Source organism: Temnothorax americanus, unplaced genomic scaffold, assembly GCF_048541705.1.
Source record: "Temnothorax americanus isolate GAGA-0224 unplaced genomic scaffold, ASM4854170v1 Scaffold5, whole genome shotgun sequence".
Lineage (NCBI taxonomy): Eukaryota > Metazoa > Arthropoda > Insecta > Hymenoptera > Formicidae > Temnothorax > Temnothorax americanus.
Window position 1 is genome coordinate 7,762,586 of NW_027509657.1, and position 25,915 is coordinate 7,788,500.

General features: G+C 35.4%; 4 protein-coding genes across 27 annotated transcripts; 2 read left to right on the top strand and 2 right to left on the bottom strand.

The window, feature by feature from the left end:
• Positions 1-544: 544 nt before the first annotated feature.
• On the bottom strand, positions 545-14,659 carry LOC143903786 (uncharacterized). 18 transcript variants are annotated; one of them, XM_077417717.1, is made up of 15 exons: positions 14,517-14,650; positions 14,072-14,203; positions 13,294-13,523; positions 12,317-12,359; positions 10,288-10,430; positions 5,476-5,543; positions 4,678-4,967; positions 3,584-3,794; positions 3,125-3,396; positions 2,526-2,649; positions 2,211-2,431; positions 1,891-2,077; positions 1,440-1,646; positions 1,129-1,347; positions 545-1,031 (listed from the first exon to the last, which is right to left on the bottom strand). In XM_077417717.1, the coding sequence occupies exons 5-15, from the start codon at positions 10,392-10,394 to the stop codon at positions 661-663; spliced, it is 2,277 nt and encodes a 758-aa protein (XP_077273843.1). In that variant the 5' UTR covers positions 10,395-10,430; positions 12,317-12,359; positions 13,294-13,523; positions 14,072-14,203; positions 14,517-14,650; the 3' UTR covers positions 545-660. The 18 variants fall into 18 exon arrangements, with proteins under 18 accessions (XP_077273843.1, XP_077273842.1, XP_077273841.1 ...); XM_077417716.1 differs by having other exon boundaries at positions 10,557-12,359; XM_077417715.1 differs by having other exon boundaries at positions 10,288-12,359; positions 14,522-14,658.
• Positions 14,643-20,075, top strand: Msl-2 (male-specific lethal 2). Of its 4 annotated transcripts, none has more exons than XM_077417740.1 (4): positions 14,643-15,517; positions 15,665-15,903; positions 16,305-16,505; positions 16,587-20,075. In XM_077417740.1, exons 1-4 carry the CDS (start codon positions 14,749-14,751, stop codon positions 16,857-16,859), a joined length of 1,482 nt encoding a protein of 493 aa, XP_077273866.1. In that variant the 5' UTR covers positions 14,643-14,748; the 3' UTR covers positions 16,860-20,075. The 4 variants fall into 4 exon arrangements, with proteins under 4 accessions (XP_077273866.1, XP_077273867.1, XP_077273868.1 ...); XM_077417741.1 differs by having other exon boundaries at positions 16,308-16,505; XM_077417742.1 differs by having other exon boundaries at positions 15,665-15,831.
• Ndc80 (kinetochore protein Ndc80) lies at positions 20,030-22,729 on the bottom strand. Of its 2 annotated transcripts, XM_077417734.1 has the most exons (3): positions 22,432-22,729; positions 22,141-22,359; positions 20,030-21,962 (listed from the first exon to the last, which is right to left on the bottom strand). In XM_077417734.1, the coding sequence occupies exons 2-3, from the start codon at positions 22,319-22,321 to the stop codon at positions 20,227-20,229; spliced, it is 1,917 nt and encodes a 638-aa protein (XP_077273860.1). In that variant the 5' UTR covers positions 22,322-22,359; positions 22,432-22,729; the 3' UTR covers positions 20,030-20,226. The 2 variants fall into 2 exon arrangements, with proteins under 2 accessions (XP_077273860.1, XP_077273859.1); XM_077417733.1 differs by having other exon boundaries at positions 22,141-22,729.
• Positions 22,730-23,231: 502 nt separating this feature from the next.
• On the top strand, positions 23,232-25,763 carry LOC143903796 (transcription elongation factor, mitochondrial). Of its 3 annotated transcripts, XM_077417757.1 has the most exons (7): positions 23,236-23,320; positions 23,466-23,488; positions 23,693-23,838; positions 23,918-24,134; positions 24,227-24,397; positions 24,510-24,681; positions 25,030-25,763. In XM_077417757.1, exons 3-7 carry the CDS (start codon positions 23,741-23,743, stop codon positions 25,347-25,349), a joined length of 978 nt encoding a protein of 325 aa, XP_077273883.1. In that variant the 5' UTR covers positions 23,236-23,320; positions 23,466-23,488; positions 23,693-23,740; the 3' UTR covers positions 25,350-25,763. The 3 variants fall into 3 exon arrangements, with proteins under 3 accessions (XP_077273881.1, XP_077273882.1, XP_077273883.1); XM_077417755.1 differs by having other exon boundaries at positions 23,232-23,488; XM_077417756.1 differs by having other exon boundaries at positions 23,232-23,488; positions 24,251-24,397.
• Positions 25,764-25,915: the final 152 nt, after the last annotated feature.

Sequence of the window (25,915 nt, forward strand, 5' to 3'; positions counted from 1 at the left end):
ATTTCTTTCTTCCAAAGCTCAATTTGCAAGTTCTTTTCTGAATCACGAATAGTATATTATTACCACCTGACATTTTCCTTGCGGAAGATATATCGATTCCGCTATATAAATAAAATCGATTCGTTATTGAAATTAATAAAAGTTAAGTTAGAGTAACACCGCGTCTACATTATCGGATAGCGTAATTGATAATCTGGCAATTATAGAATAATCGTAATCTATTTTTATATCACAGAAATGTAAATCACTTGTTAACATAACGTCCGCTCGCTCGTCAGAGATAAATACGCAATATCATCACGAAGTATATTAAAAAAATTTCTATCATTTCTCTCTCTCTCGTCTAAAATCGGCTTTGCGTGTGTGGTTGCACTTATCTGACCAACGATAATAAAAATGTGGACGAATGCTTTCTATAAATATTAATACTTCGTAATAGTTATGACTAAACGTTCATCTATTGTATTGGCACATGATTATTTTAATTTATGATCACGTTTTTATACATTACGTGCAATGATTGTCACATTTATTCGAAATAAGGCGAAAGAAAAGGAAACGCTTGCCAACAAATTTGTGATCATATCGGAGTAAATCTGCTGCAAAGCTTTTCCATAATGTAACTTTAGCACTTTAGGGCTATTTACGTAGATGTATGTCTTAAAATGTTTGCACGCGAATCACAGAACTCAAAAGACAAACGATAAAAAGCAGTAACGTTACACTCGAATTGGATGCCGAGGATGTCTGTACTTTCAAGAGCTGGTCAAAATATGTCAGATACATCGCGAATTGCTTTATCATATTCGCGATACGCTTGTCGTATCCTGACATTTGCATTTCTTCGGTCGTCGACGAAATTTGAGTAGTCTCGGACTTGTCCTCATTGTCATCGACCGGCGGTTTCCAGTCCCCGCATTTAGGAAAATTATTAGGCACAGGTGGCAACTCCTTGTCTTCGCCCACCTTGAAGATCAGCGACATTCCTATCTCCGCGTGAAACTCGATGTGACAATGGAATAACCAATATCCTGAAGAATATCGATCAATTCGATTATTTTCAAGGCCATATTGATCCCTCGATCTTTTTTTTCCGCTGTTTATACGAATGCTATTGTGAATTCTTACCTGGATTATTGGCGTAAAATCGTACAATAGTATAACCACCGTCAGGCACGGTTACCGTGTCCTTCAGAGGTGCTCGTTTGAGTTTTCTGTGTATCAAACCTTGATTATCTAGTTCTCTCACTTCAGCGACGGTAGTATTAGATCCTATCTTTTCCATAGCCACCACGCGGAACTGATAACCGTGAAGGTGAAACGGATGATTCGCATCGAAGGCAACACCTGTCAAGGATCATTAGTTACACTAGTTATAGTAAAGCTTAGACAGAGTTTAAATAATCAGAAATACGAAAGATATATCTATTGCTACACACCTTCGTCGACCAGAATTAGTTCCACTACACTGTTGGTCTCAACTTGAAGCACGTGAGTGCAAGCGCAATAATCATTCTCGCATTCCTCAACCGTACTGGAGTTGCAAAACTGATCCGGTTTAATAAGGTGTCTTTCAGATAGGAGAGGAAACGGTGGTAACTTCATTGATATGTGGTTCAATTGCGGTGTGAGCACTCGTTGTTCCACTAAAAATTCACGATCGAAATGTTTTATGAAACAATAAACGATATGTATGTGTACAGTAAAATAAAGTAATTGAAAGCATTATTTAGTGAAATACTTTTCAATAATTAAACATTTAGTTATAGACTTGTTAAAAGATATAATGTACGTTCATGTAATAGACATAGAAAATTAATTATATCATTTTATTTTTGAATATATTTTATTATAAATTATTATTTTTTTTTTTAATTTGAATATATTTACCTTGATTGAAGCCATACAAATTTTTGCGGTGAAATTGCGGATTATCTTTCCCATAAAAATCGTACGATATGTAAAATTGATAATCAGGTTCTCTGGTGTTTGAAGCGTCATCGTTGTCCGTCGCATTCAACATTGGCATGCTGATGCTGTTATTCGATTCAGTTCCTTCATTTAGAGCGTTCACTTGCTGAAACCAGAGAGAAATGTTGTTTTTTAATTTTTTAAAAAGAAATCTGAGATGAAGGTAAAGTAACATATCTCATCAGAAACTGTTTAAAAGATATTATAAAGAGGGCATATGAAAACATCAATATACGTACTAGTCCATAGGTATCGTTTCTTGTACGATTGTACGACACTTCTACCAGCGGTTCTTCCTCAGGTGCGCCTTCGTATCGCAATATTGCGACTTGATAGGCACTCAAAAATCTCTCGTCGCAATCCATCAGTCCTCGATATCTCATCCAGTAATTGTCCACCGGTTGGTCCATCTCAATTATAAAATCGAACCTTTCACCGGCGTAACTTACCAATGATTCGGCTGCAATCGTTACGTAATATTTATGTATCAAAAAATGACACTTTCGATAAACGATTTTGTGAAAAAGTAGTGGCACGTAAAGGTGAAATCGTACCTTGTACCGGTTCGACATCGCGCCCGTCTGAACTGACTACGTACAAAGTATGATTGTCGACAGAAACTTCTATAGGGCAATTCAGGAACTCTGCATTAATAAGTCTGAATCTGTATCGGAAATTCTGCAAGCAAATAAAGAATAAAAATTTGATGTATAAAAATACATACAAAAATTATATAACTTTATTTTAAACGAGGAAAAAAGTAGAAATAATCTCTAAACCTCTTAGAAGCAATTTCAGAATAAAGTTACTCCAACTATAAGATGCTCCCTTTGAAATAAATTGACCTGTAAGATATTTAGTTGACTTTGATTTGAAACACTTTTCCGTATTTTTAATAACATCGAAGATATTTCAGAAAAATTTGCTAAATAAAATATTTCAGTTTTTTCTTTTAATTTGTCTTTGATAAAAATATTTTATCTTTTTCTTATATAAATACACATTTTTAACAAAACAAAGATTTTTGAAAGTGTTAAAAGTAATAATTGCTTTATTTTAAAATCGGGCACCAACTCGAAATAGAATAATGTGAAACATCTCACAGACACTTGTCAGCCTTTTATGTTACGAATACTTTCTTCTGGAAATTTACCGGTTTTACGAGGAACGTCGTAATAGGCATATCGGTCAGAGTTTCATTTTCATCCTGAATAAAACGGCCCAGACCGTTTATGAGTAAGTTCGGCGCTTTATTATGACCATCCGCATGGTAATGTGATAGAAACTTGGCGACACTTAGTTCATGAATCCAATCAGCGACTACTAGCGTATACTCATCGTAGTCATACAGATCCTTGTGCCAGTTTATTTTAGGAGGTACACGAACGATCAACGGGCCAAACACACCGTCACCTCTTTGAAATCCTGCAGACAGATATGCAATATAAAACACCACAAACGAGACTCTTGGAAACAAATCATTTGCCATAATATGTTATTAATAGCTATCAATAAATTATTATTAATTAAGCGGATTCATTTTAATTCAAACAATTTTTTTTTAACTTTCAACAAACAATATCAGATTGTATTTGGGAAGGACTTAGCGTACCTATGTGAGAGTGCCAGAAGTGCGTGCCAGCTTCGGTGGCGATGTAATTGTATCGGAAGGTCGCTCCAGGATGGATAGGGCATTGCGATACGTAGGGTACTCCGTCCATGTACGGCGTGGTGAGATGATGCTGGCCGTGCCAATGCATCGTCGTGCTTTCCGCGTGCAATAAATTCATCATATCAACTATTATCCTGTCGCCTTGGCACACCTATAATTAAAGTAATTCCCCTTGAAATTTTTCATTCTCATCACGCTTGATTTGCGCTGATTCGCAGCAGCCGTTTGTCGCAGATCGCGCTAAAATTAGATCGCAGACCAGATATCATTATCGACGATCGTTCGTGGCTTATAATTAAAATAAAATTATACACGCGAGACTGAATCACGGTATGTTCCCAGACACTGCGAACAATTATATTTTCGTATCTAACTGTGATGAAATTATAAGCGAAATCTAGAGGTGGGAAACGAACGAATGCGTGTCCGCGTATAGACAAACAAAATAAACGTCACGCGGATGATTCCTCGTAATCCTCGTTAAACAATCATTACAAGATCTCGGCCTCAAAGATGCCGAGATCGTATTTCCTATAATTTAACTTTGCAATGTGAATTCCACTGCCCTACTCTCGTGATGTTATTGCATAATGAGGAAGCATTGGCGAGCGGCAATTAAGCTCTGCAGACAAAGTGGTGAATCATTTCTTTATGTTATTGATCGAACTAAAAACAATCTGACTAAGAAAATACTAATTAGAGATAAAATGAGTGATAAAAATTTGTGTGCGTACTTATTTCCATATAATTATTTTATATATTCGCGAAATTTAAGACATTAAGAGATGAAGATCGAAAGAGGGATAACTAGCAAATATTATATAATTAAATGGGGCTTAATATCTTTTTTACCTCTCCAATTTAATAAGATATTTAAATTTATATTTATTCGTGAATATTCATGTTAATACCACATAAACTTGCAAACAAAAAAAAGATGACTCATGATCTTCCTGCTGAATGAAAATGATATCAAAGCGAATGAAGCAGGAGCACAGGAAAAAATTTAACAGAAATTTGTTTTTCAATATTACCTCGATCGGCGGACCTGGCATTTGCCGGTTCACGACCATGAGTGATCGCTTCATGCCGTCCGCCGGGACGCAATGAGGCCGAAAACAGTCTGTAATATTGAAGGGGCAGTCGTAACACGCCTTGCTCATTGTATGATAAGACTCCAGCTTGAAGGTGTAATAGCAGTCCAGAGGCGCCGCATCATCCTCACATGTTCGTCGACATGCGTGACGCTTCCAGTCAACGACATCGGCAATTTCGGGATCAATGGGTGCCAGACCAAAGTCATCGTCCGCCGTTATTACCATTTCTAAAATCCGATTAATGCCGATTAAAAAAGAATATTCTCTCTAAAGCCTTATTTTATTTCAATCTAAACGCATTCCCAGACAAGATGCATACATGAAAGTTTAAAAAATATTTGATAGTCACATTTCTAATAAATATTTCGATTGACTTTCAAACTAGTTTATCAGCTAGTACGCGCGATCATTTCTCCGTTATTAATTCTCGCAGAGCAGATAACTCCGATAATTAGTGCTCAATTAATTTTGTTTTTTGAAAGTTATAATTTTATTTGATTATATTTGCGCTATAAATTATCTTAATTATGTATTATTCCATAGTATTTTAGATAAAAGATGCGGAATGCGAATGTTTGAACATATTTTTCAACTACAGAGGATAAAAACTCAATCGTTGCAAGATCAAAAGTAGAGAAATATGATCCAGGCATGTACGGAAATAGAATTAAAAGTGAAAAATCCAGTTCAATGTCGCAAGCAAAATTAATATTTATCGTGAAAAATATCGCTCACCTGATCGACTTTTATAAACGACTAACTGAAGCAGTAAGAACAGCACGTTCCAGATTGTCATTCTCGATCTGTAACAAAAGTAGCTCATTCAGGAAGACATCAAGCATGTGTAACGTATAAATTTAATTATAACGTTTTGCGAAATCTGATAAATTACGGAGATAACAACTCGACGACGATAACCGAGTGAACTCAAAAGATACTGTATGTCCGTGTTTTACGCAATGCGTGAGCGTGAACTTGTGAGTCTGAAATTTGCTTAAGGCACTGTATAATAGTACAAAAAATAAGTAAATTGATTCGAGTTGAGAAAGAATTAATTTCTAATCTTCGAAAATGAAAATTAATTGGAAAATATTTGGATCTTCATTTTTTTTACACTCTAAAATCATTTTGTATATGTATATCACAAAGCAATTAAGCAATAAATCAATTATCTAAATTTTCCCTGTATAAAATAGTATATTCTTAATATTTTCTTCATTTATATTACAAAAATTATTTATCGCTCAGTTTACAATCTTTCAATTATAAATCAATTATGATCTTGCTTAAGCTGATACTTTTTTTATAACGTGTTTTATATCTTTATATGGAGATAGTCACAGATTTCTCGTACAAATAATTATCAAAAGTGTGAAATTTTACTGAAGATTGAAGGGTATTTTTTACTCAGTCAGTTTAGCTTGAACGATCGCGAGGTTCATTTAGACTTTACGTTTTCTTACGTCAAAGTAGCGATAAAGCAGCAATGGTAAGATAATACACGTGTACAGAATGTCCCACTTCTGATGCTTTTTAATGATCGGTTAGTCAACGCGCGCGCGTGCGCCAAGATTGTTTTCTCAACAAAATGGCAAAGATAATCATTTATCAACGATTTTCGGATTGAGTGGCATTACAACTAATATTCTAATTAACAAATTTCGTTAAAGTAATATATTGTAAAGTAGTATAAAATTATCTAATTTGAAATCACTCAATAGACACGTTGCCTGCTTAAACTTAATTCGCGAGAAGCCTTTTATTTTTAACTATATTAATTGTGAAAGTTATCTAGGATTAGTTGTTCGTTGAGAAGGTATCATGAAATCTATTTTGTTTCTTCTTACGGACTTAATATATCAAAACGTACTTCTTTAGTTTAATAAATATATTTTAACATAAAAATTGACACACACACACACACACACACACACACACACACACACTAATGATTATTGCTCTCACGGAAAATTTATGCGAGAGATATACCTCGTTTAATTGCCATGAATTGCCGCGTATAAAGTAGCGTTTTATGTTTCAAGAGGGAAATCGTCAATCGTTATCGGTAATGTTGAAATTCCTAACGCATCTTACAACACAACGTGTCATAGCTTCACAAATTTAGCACACTTTGACGCAATGTGCCTGCATCGTTGCAGCACGCGAGACGTAGCTGTTATCCGCAATTATGTTAATAATCGTTTCATTATTGCAAAAGTTAATTTTACCGTTCCGAGCAAATTTATCGCAGTGCTTTTCGTCTTTTCTTGACGATGAAGTAACTTTAAATATCAAGACAATTATCGGAATCACTCATAAATAAATCCGTAGAAATACGTAATATATTATTATCATTAATTATTAAAATATCAACTGTCCATCGAGAGGATGCTTATTATATATATTATACTGATATTATATTATATTATATTATATTATACTGGAGAAAATATTGGCACGGTCGTGGCTGCGTCGCGGCAGTATTAATAATTATTGTGTTCTCTCGTTTTCTGTTGTAACTTTATGATAAAATAAGTTTTGAATCGTCTACGGTTGATGCATGATTAATAATTGTAGGTTTTCTTTCGTAATTGTGCGATAGAAAACTTAAAGTTTCTTTTATTATTATGAATACACAATTGATTATGAGATTTTTCAATCATTTCTTCTCGATAAATTCCAACAAAATAGAAAACAATAAATTACTATTCTGTCTCAAAATTCTGTCGTACGATTGAATCCATTTTCAACAGAGAACAAAATAAAACAATAAGAAATGATAATATTTCTTTCGGAACAATAGGTTACGACAGGAAACGATAAGATTCTTTGTAAATCGTATCGGTTCCTATCGTTTTTTATTGATTTCTTTTATCAAGGATCTTCGTCATTGTACGAAATCAAAGATCGAGATGCGTGCAATCAAAATTATCTTGAATGTATCACAATGCAAATGATATCAGCAAAATAACGAAACGTAGAAAAATTTTTGTACATGCGCTAACAGGGCAGTTAATTATATTTAGTATTTCCATTACATCATCTCAATGTGTTCTTCGGATAGAGAAAATCATTAGAGAAATCCAAGAATTTCAAGGATATTTCAGTAACCCGAATCCTACGTCATTCTTAAGGTAATAATCGAGAGCATCAGTCAGATAGTATGTAAATAATGTAAAGATTTTTTACATCTAATCACTGTTGAATCCGATACAAAGTCGCTGTATATCATTAAAAAATAATTTGCAAGGGAAATCTAGATATATACGTCAACATTTTTTAAATATTACTCTTTAAGTTGATGGAGAGATATTCCGGCAAACATAGTGCGATTTTTAATGATACTGTGCTTCGGCGCCTTTTTTTTAGCAGTGAAAAAAATACAAGCAGACTACCGCGACTTACCGCATTGTGCTCTCAATTACGATTAATAATATAATTCGAGATGCTGAGGGTCACGGGGATGACGAGCACTAACACACAAGAATAAAACGCACTATTATAGCCGATACGCGACACGCGTCGTCGGGCGTTCAACTCTCCTGGTCACAGCCCAGATTCGGATGCACTGTGTCACACGGAAATCGTGTCTCTTCTCTCGTCCTTGTGACGAAAAAAAAAAAAGAAAATACGACACACCACCAGAACGTTTTACGTGGATGACGCTTTATAGAGGACTGGACCGGCGTCGCGACCATTCGCTCCTCTATATGACAGCAGGAGGTCCTCTCCTCTCCCGTTAAGGTTGCACATACCCCACGAGAGGGGCCTCTTGTCTTACGCGTGGTCAGGTATAGACGTACGTACGATGACGACGATGCGAGATATAGGGTATTCACAGATTCCTCCTCTTTTGTGGTTCTCAGGTTCCCCGCCTGACCTCGTCGCTCAAGCTTGAAACCAGTAACTCTGCGTTCCACAGTTTTTCTCGAAAGAGAATTCGTCAGTGGACTTTCCACTCGTTATCCGAGCCCCGTTGACCAGCCTGCATATGTTCAGGTAGATATGCAGAGCATGCGTGAAATGATGACCCGGTGATATTTACCTCCTTACAAAAAGTAATACGTATATTAATGTGTTTCCACAACAACAGACTGGAAATAATAGAAACTCCCGGGAAGCTAAACTACAGATGAAAAAACAGATGATAAGATTTAGATCAAATTTTTCAATTAATCTCACACGGACTTTACTCGAACGGAACTGTAATTTGGAGCTTAATTATACGAAGATACATAAAGACTGCAAAGACGCAAGAAATGAACTTCCTTAATATTTTCGGAAGAAGAAATCGCTTCAGATTAAAAATAGCTTTCGCTGCTTAAAATCTATAAAACGCAATAAAAACAAATTCCAAGTTTATATATAATTTCTTATATTAAACGCACTTCTGCTAGATCTGTTTTCTTTAGTTCCTGGATTGAATTGAATATTTATGAACATGCAATGTTTTACATAATTAGGCGATCTAGCCAATGCAAATAATAAATTACAATGTTACGCGTTAATAAGCTATACATTGATAAAGCTATTTTAAGAAAAGTATACTCATATATTGATATATGATTAACATAAAGATAGAATTGCAATAATTTATTTGACAATATCGCATAAAAATATAATTTGAAATTCAATCAAGATTTGAGTCATCTTTTATCGATAATTTATCTGTATACGCATTAATCCAATTGAAAGCGAAATGCAAAAAAGACGAAGACAATTTATCGATCAACTGAGATAAGAAATCTGGTGCTTTTTAGAATTTCGAATCGTCTTGAAAACACATAAGACGCATACAATTGAATATACAAATATAAAGCAGTTTACATACAAAAGAAATTGCACATCGTTATCATCTACATCCATAATACTTTTGTGATATATGTCAGTTTAATTTATTATTTCCTTTAAAATCTTGCAACGATAACGATATATCGAATGTATTACGAAATTTTATCGGGTTGTAAATTCCATAATGAATAAAACACCATATAACTTGCTTGATATTTATAATCTCACTCACTTTCGGCGTATGTCAAATTTCAATTCTCTCGTCGTCGGAAAAAAAAGATCGCTGGCTACGTGACATCGTAGCTCCCAGTTTCGGATTTGCGGTTTGATAATGCTATTTCTTAAATATGATGGTTGAGGTTTTTATCAACCGACTTATCTTGTCGATCGACGTGACATTATTCACAGTTCGTCCATCGCCGACACCTTGACGCGTTTGTTATATACGAGAACGTGGTGTTGAGATGATAAGAAGAAAAAAAGAAGAAGAGAAAAAGAAAGTAAGGAAAGAAAAATAAAAAGAAGAGGAGAAAAGAAGGAGGAAGAGAGAAAAAGAAGCGATGTCGAGTTACGCGTCTTGAAAACCCGATAACGCACTCACTCGTGAATACGAAACGCGCGGCACGCTACGTATGCAATTTGAAAGAAAAATCCCCGTTATCTTTGGCGGAATCGGACTTAATACCCGGACCCCGCCAAATGTGATAAGTAGATTAGTTTCGCAAATCCCAGAAAGACTTGGACGTGTCGTGTCACCTTGCCATCTCAATTCGCACGCATGTAACATCGGCATAATTTCGATCATTTCGGGGTCCTCCTCTTCCCTCCTTTAAAGATTCCAGAATATTCCTTGCAGAGGACATTTATGTATTCTTGAATATTATCCAGTTTTGTTAGTTCTGCAATTCAATATTACAATTAATTAGTGCACGATATTGCTATATCGTTTTATTCAAGGTGCGTGTAAAGCATATATCTTTCCTCGGACACATAAAGCGTATCATGTATATTGTATATATTCTCACGTCTTATTGCGCACGTTAAAATCACGTGTTTTATCGATATTATCTTCTATAATGAATTCCATTCTTGTCAATGTAATGAATTAATCGAGAATGAGTTCCTAGGATCAATCTACTACATCACCATATATAAACATAAAACACATACACACATATACACGTTAGGATTTATCGCGTCTAGAATGAAACGGATCGACGTATGTTATCAATTGTCACACGTCGCATATATTGTTTTCGCGAATCGCAAAAACTAAGCGCATGTTTCGCGATCGTACGCAGGTAAACGTATGCGCGATTTACGATGCGAACCGAGCAGCTTGTGTAATCGCAAACGAGAAGTGAAAAATGAGAGGTGCAAGTATTCATATATATTTTTAACCGCGACGTATTTTTGCATATGATTGATGAGAGGTTTTTTACGAACTTGAAATATTTACTTGCTAATCGGATTAAATCCTGTAAAAAAAAATGGGTAAGCAAAAAGGATGACGCAGTCTCTCTCCACTTCGTGATATACTTCTGTGAATTTTTTATCCTCGAAATCTTTTGTTTTCGTGGTAAAAAAGAAATATGAATCCAATAATATGAGTAACCGAATAATAATCTATGTACAGAAAACTATAGTCAATTATGATAATCCTCAATCAAAGATTGAAGATAATCTATATAATTAAGATCGTAAACATCGACCCTGGCACGTCAAAAAAGACTAAAGAACAGAAATCTAGAAATATTCTTAATCTCAAAAAATAAATATTTTTTGACATTAAAACAGAATTGACTCAATTTTACGAAAACAAGTTTTACTTGTAGCTTTTTTCAATTACCTATTGTTCATAATACAAAACAGATGTTTGTGCGCAAGCAATAATATCACTTTAAGGACGCAACAAATTCCTTTTAAACGAATTCGATACATTTAATTTCTGTTCGGCAATTCTTGCTTTCTTATATTTATACGACATTTAATGTGTAAAAACGACATTATAACTTTCTATAATAGAGGCTGGATATAGTGACATTCGTATCTCAATGAAACACTTCCGACACTAGAAAGCTAGAGATTCAACTGATAAACACTGATATACATTTTATACGCACGTCATTTTCTTGAGATAAGATACGATTAAGGTATGTTTTCGAGACGAAAATTTCGTTGTGATTTTGCGTTTGTCCATCATATCGGTTTTAAACACAACAGATTAAATCCATATACATATATGTAATATGTAAATCCCGGTACCGGATTACATCACAAAACAAATATTCGGAAGATTAATGGAGGCGGAAGTAAAAAGAGGAGCATTCCGCATTACAAATCAGATGCTATTCTTACTCGGCATGGTTTTTACAAATAAGGCAGTTGAAATCGGTATGGACATCGACTTGCACTTCTTTGGCAAGAATCCCATGAAACAGCAGGTTCCGAAGGGAATTCCCCGTTCTGCCCAGGTCAACGCCAAACGGGCAACCGGTAATTGCCAGCTCGCGTGAATCGATGACGTTTAACCGTTTTATAAGAACTTCCTAGTTTATTTCTGTAATCCGTCTATTATAGTTTATGATGTAAGCGAGTACTTTTTTATAGACTTTATTCACCAATTTTTCGACTGATTATTATCATTATTTTGTGTATCATAATTAACAGTCGTTCTTCTTTAGTTCTTCATAGCTTGTCGAAAAATATAACATTTTGCTACCGTTTCTCGACGGTCATCCTACAAACAGCAAGTGCCGCGATTTTCGTTACGTATTACGATTACCTTGACTATCCCCCTACGCCTCGAAGAGTGTATGTAAGCGTAGCTAAAAGAAGCAGAAAATGGATTCTCTACAAATTAAATTCGCCAGATAAAAACAGATGTATTTAAAACGTAAAAGAGAGAGAAAGATGTTGCTGCACATTACATAATTTGGAACGGGCCCGCGATCGCGAAGGTCGCGTGATGAACGCGTAAGGAATAACGACAAAATGATAACCATAAGGCAGGAGAACATTGTGAGAGTAAGAGGCGAATTATCCATATTGTACGGAAACTTACTCAATCGACCAACCAACCGCGGGCCATGGCCGCAAAAACCAAGGGCCATGGAAAGCAGATGCGAGTATAAGATGCGTGTAGATGCAGAAACGTTACGAAACATTACGACCAACATCCGTGCGTGATACTTCAGTTTTCCTTCTCGCGAAAGAGCGTTAATGTTCAATTTTAATCATTACACATTATCGCGACCAACACGACCGTAAAGAATACCTGCATATAATTTTCATAATTTGTCCATTTAGTATTTGCGTCAAACCGTCATACGCGGGGTTTCCGTATTAAAACTTGGAATACGAGCGTAACTACGAATGTAACTTTATACGTTACACTCGTTCCAAATTTTAATATATAGCAGATATTTTTCTTTCAACTTGTTATTGAAATTGGATGTATTACTTATCTACATATTGATAAGCTACATTTATAAGATAAAAATTTTGCCACTTAAAAATTTCACTTAGGTTACCTCGCTAATAGTGCTAACGTTAAGAACAGAAAAGAAGAAAGAATAGAATAGAACTAAGATAAAGTACAAAACTTTTAAAATTATATTAATATAAAGTTATATACATATATGTGTGCATACGCGCAAGTATATAACAATGTAATATTTTTCATTAATTTTCACAAGATTCATTATCATCTTTTTTCGCTAATATAGACCGCAAAATTAATTTCTGCAGTCGTGCGTTTACCTGCAAGTCCAGATTTACAAACCATCCAGTTGCGCCGTGTTAGAATCAATTTTTCACGCGAATCCTCATCCCAGTAACGATCCCGCCAATCTCGACGGACGAGGCGAGAGAAAGTCCAGTCCGGAGTAAGTATGTCTCGGCGGCGAACGTAACGTTGTCAACGTCGACGAAAACAAAATGCGCGTAACAGCATCATGCAACAAGGATGGAAAGGAACATTCCTCTCGTCCCTGCAAGCAAATGAAGCAATTAAATCACTTGCGTCGATCGCGTTACGCCATAATTCTCTCTCTCTCTCTCTCTATCTCTCTCTCTCTCTCTCTCTCTCTCTCTTCTCTTTCTTCATATAAATAAATTCTTTTTTTTTTTTTCGTGCAACTTGCGACAATCTCATTCAACAATTCGACGTTTATGAGGACGATGCTTTCGGACATTTCATGCCGAAGCAGATAGTAAACAAGTGAATAATATTTGGTTTCTCCTACGTAGTATTGAAACATCTATAATATTGACATAAATGAGATATATACAATGGGATTTCGAATGTTCAAGTTTCAAGTTAACAGATAATTATTTTGATTTAATGTGAAAAGTTCAAGGATCAACAAACGGGCAAACAAAGAATGTCAAAATTAAAAATAAAATATATAGTTTAATAAATATATATAGGACATTTTTTTCGAACTGCACTAATCGTGAGTCTTCTTCAACGTTATTTCGATTGTTTTTTTTTGTCCTATTTCAGAGCTTTACCTTCACGTTTCGCGCATTGTCTTACCTTTATCTTTTTACTTTTAAATTCTTGCTATTTATACTACAGCAAAGCAGACAGCTAGTAGGCCTTCGCGCATGCCGCTCGTCAGAAATAGCTGAGTAATTAGGAATTATCTTCAGCCTTTTGTAATCGGCTCTGTAAATGAGTGCGATGATAAACGACTTTTTTTACCGTCCTCTAGGAAGTTGCTTTTTTCAAATATTCCCTTCTTTCGAACGTTTATTTAAAATGCACTTATTCAAGATTGCCAAGCATGTTACACTTTTTTATCGGCTGAAATCAATTTGGATTTTTTAAAAATTTCTGGTACGGAAGAAAGAACAAAATTCAGGTGAGAACTATAGGCGCAACAGATAAGGTTAAGGAAATTTCGTACAAATTCACGTTTTACCATGTTTATATATTTTTGCACGCGATAAGATTCGAAAACGAGAAAGAAATACTCTACTGTACAATCTGACGTGGATCGCTCCGAATGTATCCAGCTTGACGCGGCAAGACAGCATCTGAGAGCCTCTTCTGAACCTCATCTGAACAATCTGAACGTCAGCGATAAGGCGGGTCGCCGGTCGCGTCGCGCTCGCGCCAGAAACTCAAGAAAGGGCAGAAAGACACTTGGCGCGCCCTGTGGGAACGCCGGGGAAGCGGAGAGCGGAGTACTCGGCGACGAAACATGGCGTATGTTTTGTTTGCGTGCGCGAGGAGAGGATGGTTACGCGTTACGCGCCGCGGAGCGTACGGCGGCGGCTGTAAGGTTTAGGGGTTTGTTATTTCGCGCCCGCGAAGGGAGGAGGCGAGAGGGTCCGGGCTCCGGGCGCGGAGAGCGGAGCGGAGCGGAGCGGCGCCGGGCGCGTGACGCGATGAACGCGACGAGCCTGTACGTGTCGACGTGTCGGCTGGTGCTGCAGGCCGACGCCGACGACTCCAACTCCTGGACGGATCTCTACAGGCTGGTGCCGTATTTGCGGCAGAGCCTCAGCTGCACCGTGTGCTCGAACCTGCTGATCGAGCCGCACACGCCGACCGAGACCAACTGTCAGCATCACGTGTGCCGCGGTTGCCGCGGCGGCCGCAAGAAGCTCAAGCCGTCGTGCGGCTGGTGCAAGGACTACGACAAGTACGTGGAGAACGTGCAGTTGCGGATACTGCTGCAGTGCTACAAGAAGCTATGCGAGTATCTCACCAGCACCAACATCTATCGCACCCTGTTGCTCACCGTCACGTCTGCCGGCAACTCCACCGCCAACGGCGCCCCGTCCACCGTCGGTGCCACCAGCCTGATGGAGCTCATCCAGGAAGGCGCCGGCTTCAAAGATGAGTTCAAGAGCAACGCCGGCCTGTCCAAATCCGCTTACAGTATCTTACCGTGCGTTTATACCAGCACTACCTCCACTCAGACGCAGGGCAATAACATCCAGACTACTGAGGCGATATCCCAGAGCATACCTGGTACGGAGTATAGAAACGTTCCCTCGATACGACTGTTGTCGCAAGTTTTTGCGAATAGATATGCGTATACAATCGCATTAATATAATATGAATATCCTTTATCATGCGCGAGTAATATATGAATTAATTTATTTACCACCAAATTAGAGTCGCCAACAATTCGTACGGTATCAAACGGATCCTCCATATATTCCGTAATGTACGCTGGATCTGGTAACAAAATTACGATAAAACGGAAAGCGGCTGCTACGGAAGACACGGAAAACACGGGGCAACAGGAGACTGATGGAAGTCAGCACGGCTCTGTAGGAGGGGTAAAATGCATTCCGTCTTCCCACCTTAAATATGGGACTCCTTCTGAGAAAAAATCTTCAAAGAGCAGCAAAGTAATTTCAATAGATATTCGGTTAATCTTATGCCTTACAGGATTTACATTGCACTGTAATCTTTATTTAAATGCTTAAAAATGTTCGTCCTTGGTTAACGCTTCTTGTAAGGTACAATAATTTTTCTAACTCACGTCTATTAACACGTATAGTTGAGCTTAATTAACCCGTACATATTTATCGCTCTTATGTTTTATACTAATACCAGTGTTAAAGAAATCTTAACTCACGTTCACTTAGGTCCCATAAGAAAGATTAATGCAGACATTTGTTGTTTTGCCTTCGAAAAGCATATTCGTTCTAGCTTTTAATTTTGACTACTTCTGCATTGATCTGTAATACTTAATTTACTGACATTTCCTTGGGAGTGTCGACAATAATGTAATTTATTTTGTTATAAGCAGTCTTCGGGCAGTTTTAAAAAGCCAAGGTCGAGTTCTGCTAGAAGTAAAAGAAAAGGATGCAGATGTGGTAATGCCACCGCGATACCTGGGAAACTTACCTGTTGTGGTCAAAGGTGTCCTTGTTACGTCGAAAGTAAGCCTTGCGTGGAGTGTAGATGTAGAGGTTGCAGAAATCCTCATACGGCAGATGGATTGAAGGTATTCGTCGCTTACGCGACCGAGTTCGTCGTATGTTCAATTTTATCTTGAAGTGTCTTATATAATTTCTATATATTTCAGATCCGTCCACATATACCTGAACTTCATAATTTACAATTACAATTGTCCACTTCCTTGGATTGCGACGCGCTAACTGGAGATCCTTTAGGATCTGTGCCGCAGTGTCTCTCGACGTCTCCCACAACGATACAAGTGTTAAATGTGTATTCTACTCCGAGACTAGACATTGACAATGTACCACAGAACTTACCCGCTGCCTTGTTAGTAGGGGAAGATGCTATGGTAAGTACTGAAAGTGAGGCGGAAGATAGTGATATACAGATCGATGTGTGACAAAGTATTTAAACGGACATCGTGAGGAACTATACCGTACCAGTGATTATCCAAGTGTGACGAGTACACCTCTCAACAGAGAAAAACGCGTTATGTAAATAGCTCAACTAGAACCATTAAAAGAAACAATTATGAGAATCAAAAACATGTAATTACGAATTTGCAAGGGTAAATTAGTTTACAGAAATATATCGTATATAAGAAATGGGGCAGTTTACGTATGGTTCACTATTTGAATATTTGTAAATATTTCAATGTAACGCAAAAAATACAGATATTTAATATGATGCTTAATCATGGCGACAGTCAATTTTGCCTATAAAATTAATCACTGTTATGATTTAGCATCTACTATTTTGTTACATATGATGCGTTATATGCGTTAGCGCTTCTAAAATTATGCGAACACTCGCGTAACCTGAACATAGTTCGGTTAATTGTATAGTATAAAAGGCAAGTTTCATAAAACAAAAACATTTCTTATTGATTAGCTGTATCACGTGCTGATTCAACTAATTTTAATGAGAATTTTAATAAGATGAAAGTGTTCCGTTTATACATCCTGTATTTATGTATAATGCTGATTGCTCGATTTTATATATTTCATTCATGAATATATTGGAGCATGTTTTTGATCGATAGATGTATGCTAAATGATATTCATCTGTTCGTTCAACAATTTGGGAATTTATAATAAATTTAGCTTGCTGAGACCACAAATACACGAATTATCAATGAGAATAAGTTGAAATATACCGCAAGTTAAATTTAAATATACAAAAGCCGATGAATTTAATATTTACGCGTCAAAAAAATATCCCGTTCAACTTGCCAGTTGTACATACAATGACGAAAAGATCGTTATCTATTTTGCATACTGATTTTTACAATCTCTAAGTATAAAACGCAGCGTGTGTGGAACAGCGATCTGTTAAATTATCCTACAATTTAGGATTGCATCGAAATAATACTCTAAGTGAATCGCGTACACACTAACAAAAAAATCTAAATAAATAATAAACGCGAAAAGTGACGTTTATACGTAATACGGATTGTAAAAATTGTTTATTTTATTTTATAGGAAGTTGCAAATGTATTTAGCTAAACATGAAGTTCTTTGCCTAAAATTTGAAATTGAAAACGATTTCAATAAAACGTTACTATCGGAATTAGAGTTACCAGTAGGCACTATAGACATCGGCCTAGAACCAAAATTTTTCAAAAAATTGTATTTAAAATAAAAATGATATAATTTTATTATGTTATATTTGAAGAAAAGAAATATTGAATATATATTTAATAACACACTTTCTTTAATTGAACATTCTTTTCTCTTCTAATTAGCCACAATTTGGGTTATGTCAATTAAAAAGACGAATGGCATTTAAACAAACTAGATTTCTTTTCAGTAGCACTATTTACGTGTCTATAGGCAGCAAACGGGTAAATCCGATCCTGGTTATTGTATATATTGCATAAAACTTAATTATTTTTTTACGTATAAAGGTATCTTATGTATCTCGAAGACTTGTAAGCTGTATCTAAAAATATTTCTGTTGAATTATTTGTAATATAAATAATATCAATATTATAGCAAATCTCGGGATATTATTCTATTCACGCGAGTATAATTAAATGTGTTAATCACTCATTAATGCATACGAAACATTAGTACAAAATTATTAAATATACGTAGGATGCTCTTTATTTTTGCGTACGATTGTGTGTTCGTGGGTACATGCGTGTATGTACGCGGCGTGGGCTCTTCTGGAGCATTTATGAATCCATCAATTGTTATTTGTAATCGCACTTAAATACAAATAGCGTACATTTTTCTCTTTCTCTCAATTCTTTCACGATAGTCAACAATAGAATATACTTTCACAATATGTAATTGTGTGATCTCATAGCTATCTGGTGGTAGTTTGCGATAAGGTTCGTGCAGCGATCGTGCAAAGAAAAGAATTCATGAAGTAAATGCACATGCATATAGGCTAATTCCTCTTTAAATAAAAAGCGAAAAGATTGATACACAGCATATAACGTACACGTACTCGCATACACGTTATATAAAAATAAGGCAATATACAATAAAGCTCCACGTAAGATAAAATTAATATATATATCATATTTTTCTATATATCTCAAAGTTAATATTATCAAGTTGCATGTTACATTGCCATTTTTATGCATACAGCTCATAATTTTGAAAATTATAAATATACGAAAGTGATTAAATCTGTTTGTTAATTTTGTCTTATGTAAAGCTAGCGAAAAAAATTGGGAATGTATTTGAATTATTTAAAGACTTATTATTATTTTTTTTTACGGACTAGAAAGCATTGCAAATTCTTTAAAACCAATTGTATTAAATATCCCGTTGCATTTTAATCAACGTTATACACTGATTACTATGTTTTACATGTACATATTAAAGTAAGATAAAAATGGCATTCGGGACCTAGCTACAGCTTAAATTACAACATTCATAGTTGAGGAGTGACTTTTAAAATATCAGATAGCATAATACTTGTAGTAAATAGTTATGATATAGATCATATTAATATGTAATTCACATTCCAATGATTTTATTGGAACGATTTCGTACAGGCATGTATCTGTTATATTTTGGAGAATTTAGTACTTTTACAGAACTTAATTCAACTCTTTTTATATAAACATTGTCGAAGTTTCAAGTGAAATTATACAGAAAGCTAATTAAAAGGTACTCCTCAATAGAAAATCAATTATTCATAATATTTAAAAAACGAAACGTTATTGAAAAATACAATTGATTCCCGAATGGTGGATATTTTATTCGAACGTAACGTCTTGTATGTAGTATATATAGCGTTCGTTAATACCTCTTTTTGTTATTAACTATTAATGTATCATGTACATTGTGAAGTTAAGGGACGTATGTTTCAACTATGTAACTTATCAGACGATGTTAAAACTTATCTTAAAAAATGAAGAAAGGAAAAAAAAAGAAATTGCGAGTTGCATATTGTCATGACATATAGAGCTAATAGAATAAAAATATTTTACATACTAGAATTTGCATCATTTTGTAAAAAAAAAAGAAAAATGAAAAAGATACGAGACGAGAGAACATGTATCTATTTTATTTGTATATAAATGACACGCACGAGAATTCTGCGATAAAAACATATTTATAAAACTCTTTATTTGAAATAAACATTTTTGTACATATTATATTTTAATAAGATGCGACAACATTTTACTGAAACCGTATAATATACAATATAGTGCGTAATAGATTATACAATACAAATAATATGGGGTAATGTGGCGAAGAAATGATGGACATATATCATTATAAAAATATTTGTACAGAGATGTGATTCTATAGCGTTCTAACTTTTGTAACTTTTGTTACAATATTATAAAGCTCTTTTCTATGCTCGCCGACAGTTTTATAAAATTCTTCGAAAAACCGTTTGGCAGCTTGCTCTAGAAACATCTTTCTTCTTATAACTGCATTCAATTTGTCTTGTGCCTCTTCTATTTCAAAGTCTTCCGCTTGTAAATCTGGCATCATATCTTCCATTGCTTTAATTTCGTTTTTCAAGTCTTCTATCTGTTTTATAAGTTTGGCTTTCTCCTTCTTCGCACCTGCCTTCATTTCATTAATGTGAGATATATCTTCTTTCAATGTGTTTTCATCCGGCAAAGATTTAATTTCTTCTTGCAGTTTCTCCAATTTCATGGTTTCGAATTGAATAAGAGACTCTATCTCGTTGCATTGCTTCATCAATGTCTCTTTGAATGTTCTTATTAAAGAGGCCTTTTCTTCCATTATATCCATCATCTCCGGTTTCAACAATTCTTTTTCCGGGAGCTTTAATTCATCGAAATTCAGACCAACATCATTGTCGATAAGCATAAAGACTTCCTTATTATACGCCAATATTGCCATATTGAGATTATTATTGAAAGACGCGAATTTGATATCTAAAGTGTACGATTCCTTTTGGTAATCTTTCAAATGCTCGTCAAATTGGTGTATGTAGTTTTGAATCTCCGTGCATTTTTTAATGATATTTTCCTTTTCAATCTTAGACATGGGTTGATTCTTCACGATTGAGAATAATTCTTCATATTGTTTATTTCCTATTCGAATTTGCTCATTTAAAACTTCACGTTCTGTATTTAACTGATTTGTCTCGGCGGAAAACTTGCTTATACAATCCTCCACGCTTTTAATATCGTTTAATTGTTTAGATTCCTTGGCGCGCGAAGACGCTAACTTTTGTTGTAAATATTCAATTTTTTTATCAAGTTCTTGTGACTCTTCCTCACGCATCTGCAACTTCACTTCTTCTTCCTCCAATTCTTTTTGTGCCTGAGCTAGATCGCAGTCAGTAATGCCTTGTTGAACTAAAACATTCTGCAGATATCGGTTCAATAGTTCTACCTCCTCGTGGGCTTTTTCCTCGTCATTCCAAACTCTATAACATTCCAACAACGTTTGAAACTCCATGCTACAACTTTGAGCCTGCTGCTCCGTTCCTAAGAACGGCAAAGTTTCCAGTTGGTATCTGTTCAATGCGAGCTCTCTCACTTTGTACGCTTCCACCAACCAGCCGATCCAACCGAGAACATAGGGCCACGAATGCATTGCATTGGCAGTCTTAAGCCATGATTTGTTCATCACGCCAGGATAGTGTAACTTCTTCGCGCATTTTGGTAATTCATCTATGTAATTTGCCATTGTGAGAGTATGCTTGACGTCGAAGTACTTCAATAGGAAGCCAGAGACCTCCACGAACATCTTCAACGTAATTGGTTTCAAACTGCCGTTGCTGTTTAACATCGTCGAGCACTGATTTATCTCAAAGAACTTATCGATCTCTTTTAGCAGGTCCATCTGATAAACCTTATCCGCTAGGGGTCTTGTGTCCTTTCTGGGGCCCTTAGCTCCTACGGTGCTAGCACGGTCACCGGACGGTGATCGACCGATCGATAACGGCGCATGAAGTTTGCTAGAACTTGCCGTAAGCACCGTACCTGGGATACCATGCTTAGTGGCGACTTTCACCGGGGTGATTGGAGTTGTTGGTTGCCGTAGCGGAGTTTTGCCTACACACATACATACATACGCATAAGTTGAACATAATTTAAAAAAGAAGTCGGAACGACCTCGAATTAAATAAATTAAATTAAATCTTTGTTTTATTGAAAACACGTTTCTATCCTGTGCTGGCTCATATCAAGTAATTAGAAAAGATAGAAGTCTTGAGTACACGTTATACTTTACCTGTTACTTTCAAGTACGACTTTCTGCCGAGCGATCCCGCTCGGTCGCTGGAAGAGCTCCGAAAACGAGCCCTGGGAATATGAGAGACCTCACCAGTCGAGATTCCCTTCGGTTTCGATGCCTGTGTCTTCCGTTGATCCGTTCGAGCTCCTGTCGAGCTCTTATCTTCCCGTTCGATCATGGATATCCTTACGGGATTACTGGACGATCTACGTCTGACTGAATTATGTTGCATGATTATTTTCGTGAGAGAAAACAAAAGCAAAACTACGAAATCCGCAAGCAGGTTACCTCCCGTGAAACTTGGAAATGGAATTTGAATTTTCGGTTAGTCAGCAGTCAGCTGAGTCCAGTATCGCCAATCCAAGAGGCAAGACGGCAAAATTCTCTCACTTGGGCCAACTTGACTTGCTCTTTACAAGCTGATCTTTCTGTACTTTTTATCCTCTTTTTCTTTGATATTTATATATTTTTATTTTATTTTAAGCACAGAGAAAGTTAAGAAAGATGTTTCGAATGTACTTTTTACGTTTCTTCTCAGCTTTTTCCGTTCAAAGTCGTATTAGAGAAACCTGAGAGAGGCCATCCCGGCCTTTTTTCGTGTGTTGCATTTTCCGACGCGCCGCCTGAGAAAGTGCAACTCAACTACGTCGTTTGCGTCCGTGCTAAATGGTTCGTGTTTGAACTAGCCAGCTGGAGGTGACATTCTAGCCGCAGCGGCCGCGCTCGACCAACCTGTAGAGGCCCTCCACCACACCCGCCGACTTTAATCGGCGGTCCTCTTTTCTTTCCCCATGTGTGCTTTTTTTATTATTTATAATGTTTTCTTATCATAGAAATTACATTTTAAAAATTTATTTTACATTAAAAAATAGAAAATGTACAGAATGGTTATACATTTATAAATACAATAAATTTAAATATAATACGTTACAAAGAAATTCGAGATATTTATATACTTACATTTATATTACAAATACCATACATTTGAGATATTTTACTAATGCCAGATTACACAAAGGCCATCAGAATAATAATATCGGCGCCGCGGCGGCGCGGAGCGGCGGAACGTGATTGGCCAGATCCGGGGGCTCGACTCAACGCACAACTGTACGGCGGCCGAAAGCCAAGCGCAATATAACCTAGCTACAAAGCAGAGCATATTCTTCGGTACTTACATGTGGGTATTTATTTATATTGGTGCATATTGAATACGTCAGTTGAACGTATAATAACGAGATGATTAATAATCAATTGTATTACATTTTGTCAATAATTTTACGATGAAATGTGGAACATGATGTTGACGAGATTTTTTAATACAGTTATTAAAAACCAAAGAGCGCAGGTAAGATTTTGTATGTTCTTTGCAATTATAGAGATTAATAATTTTTTAATAAAAAGTATATAATTATTTTATGACAGTATCTCACGTAAACTTTATAAATTTATATTTTTGGGTTTTATAACTTTTCTTTAAAATATTTCAATTTTTTTTTTTTTTCACAGAATTTGATATTCTCTGTCTTATTTCTTTTTTGTCTCTTTACAGATCTACAAGCATCGGACACTGAGCGCATTTATTTTTAATGTAAACAACATGTGCACCGACACTTTTGATATAAACCTTCTCTCTTCAGAAGATAAGGAGAAAATACTCCAAGTAATAAATAGCAAAAGCGTGAAAGATCTAGCACAGTGAGTTAATTATATTTTTTTTCATGTATTACAAATTTTCAATCGTGCAATTATTACTGTTGAAATTATTTTTTCAAAGATATTCCATTACTAAGAAACGTGCGGAAAAATTAGAATTGCACCGTGCAAATAATGGACCGTTTGAATCGTTGGACGATTTGTTACAAGTACGGAGTATGAATAACAAATGTGTGTATAATTTTTATAAGTCAATTATATGTGGTAAGAAGAAGCCTCCTAAGAAGATTATGTCAGGCTTGGTTGTAACACCACAAAATACTGATACTAGTCAAAGGGTACGAGATATTAAGTTCTCCTTAATTTTCTAATTAAAGAATTATATGAGAAAAATATTGATAGTTTCCTTCCTTGTCTCCATACATTCTAGATCAATTCCATCTATATGTTACAGGATGTCGATACAGTATTAGGCATATACATAGGACATGATTTGATAAGTTGGTCATTATTAAATCGCGATTGCGAAGTATTACAGTGGAGTTATAAATCTTTTCCACGAAAAGGGCCAAAAGAAAATATTCATACTTTACTTCAAGAGGTAAGTATTGAACCATTAAGGAGTTTTTTATTTACTTTATAAAATAAGCCTGTTGTTTAGAGATCGCCAATCGTAGGATATTTTGTTATCACAACTCTTTCTTTTTATTTAGACGATACCAATTGCCAAAAAATTACCGAAGGCTGATCGGTATATAATGCAAGAGACCGGTGGTGACGTGGGCCGTATACAAAATAGCCACTTTTATCAAAACTTTGTACAACAATCTATAATAGGCGCTATCATTCTGTCGTATCTGACAATGTTGGATAATAAATTTAATGGTATGAAAATTATGCTTTATATCAATCGTGTTAATGTTTCAACGACGAAAATTTATTAATTAGAATTCTTTTTTTTTCCTTTATGAATGGAGATAAAAATTGATTCACGAATAAAAGAAATATAATTTTCTCTTTTCTAATTTACATCAATTGTTTCGAAAATATATGTTTACTAACAGTTTAAGGAATCAATCGGTCTAAAATAAATATAAAGATTTTTAGCTACAACTATGATTCAATTCGAAAGATACACTTTCGTCATGTTGATTTCTAGTGCTGATATTTTTGTTACACATTCCATGGGAAAGAAAAATCTCTAATATAAAAATTTTGTTACAAATATTTCAGACACCACAGGATTTGTGGCAAACAATATCTTTATACTTCGGCGGCGTGTACTGCGAAAAATCTATGGACTTGTAATAGACAACGAGGGTATTTCCACACAGTACATGGTGCAAAAACTATTGCAGGAAAGCGACGAACCGATAAAAACAAAGGAACCAAAAGTGTTAATAGGAACAGAATTGAGAAACATGTACAACGCACAAAGTTCTGTTTGTCAAGAACAAATTGGTTGGTCGTTATTAATATCGTTAGCTTTCATAGAATTAATTGTACATAAAAGACCTGACATGATTCTTCGTGAAGCTCCTCAAAGATTATAAAATATGATGTTAGCTATTATTAATTTAATAACAATGCCAACAAAAAAATAATCTTATGAGAGAACATTAGAACACATCGTTGATGAGTATATTTTGTAAAGTAAACAGATCTCTTACAGTGTGAATAAAGAATATTTTTTTTATGATTGTTTCAATCTATATAGTGGAAAAGGAAGAATAAATCCGAAACCACCAATCCCAAATAAAGTCTGTTATACTTGTATCATTTCAATCGAGAAAAGAAATCGTATGTATCATAAAACAGAGTAAATCTGTCAATTATAACTATTTGGACATGATGCCGTAATGAAGCAAGTTTAGAATACAATAAAAACTGTTATAATGCTAAAAAGATTTACATGTTACATTTTTGTTTTCTAACACTGTTCAGATAAATAGCAATATTAGTTACAAATTCCAATCTATACGATTGACTTTATTATTTAATTCTGGAATTTAATTCTGGGATTTAAATTACAAGAGGAGTGTTAACAATTCTCATAATACGCAAAGTATTTATCTTCGTATTTCATTTAATTTAAAACAGATTATTTGCGTAACGACGA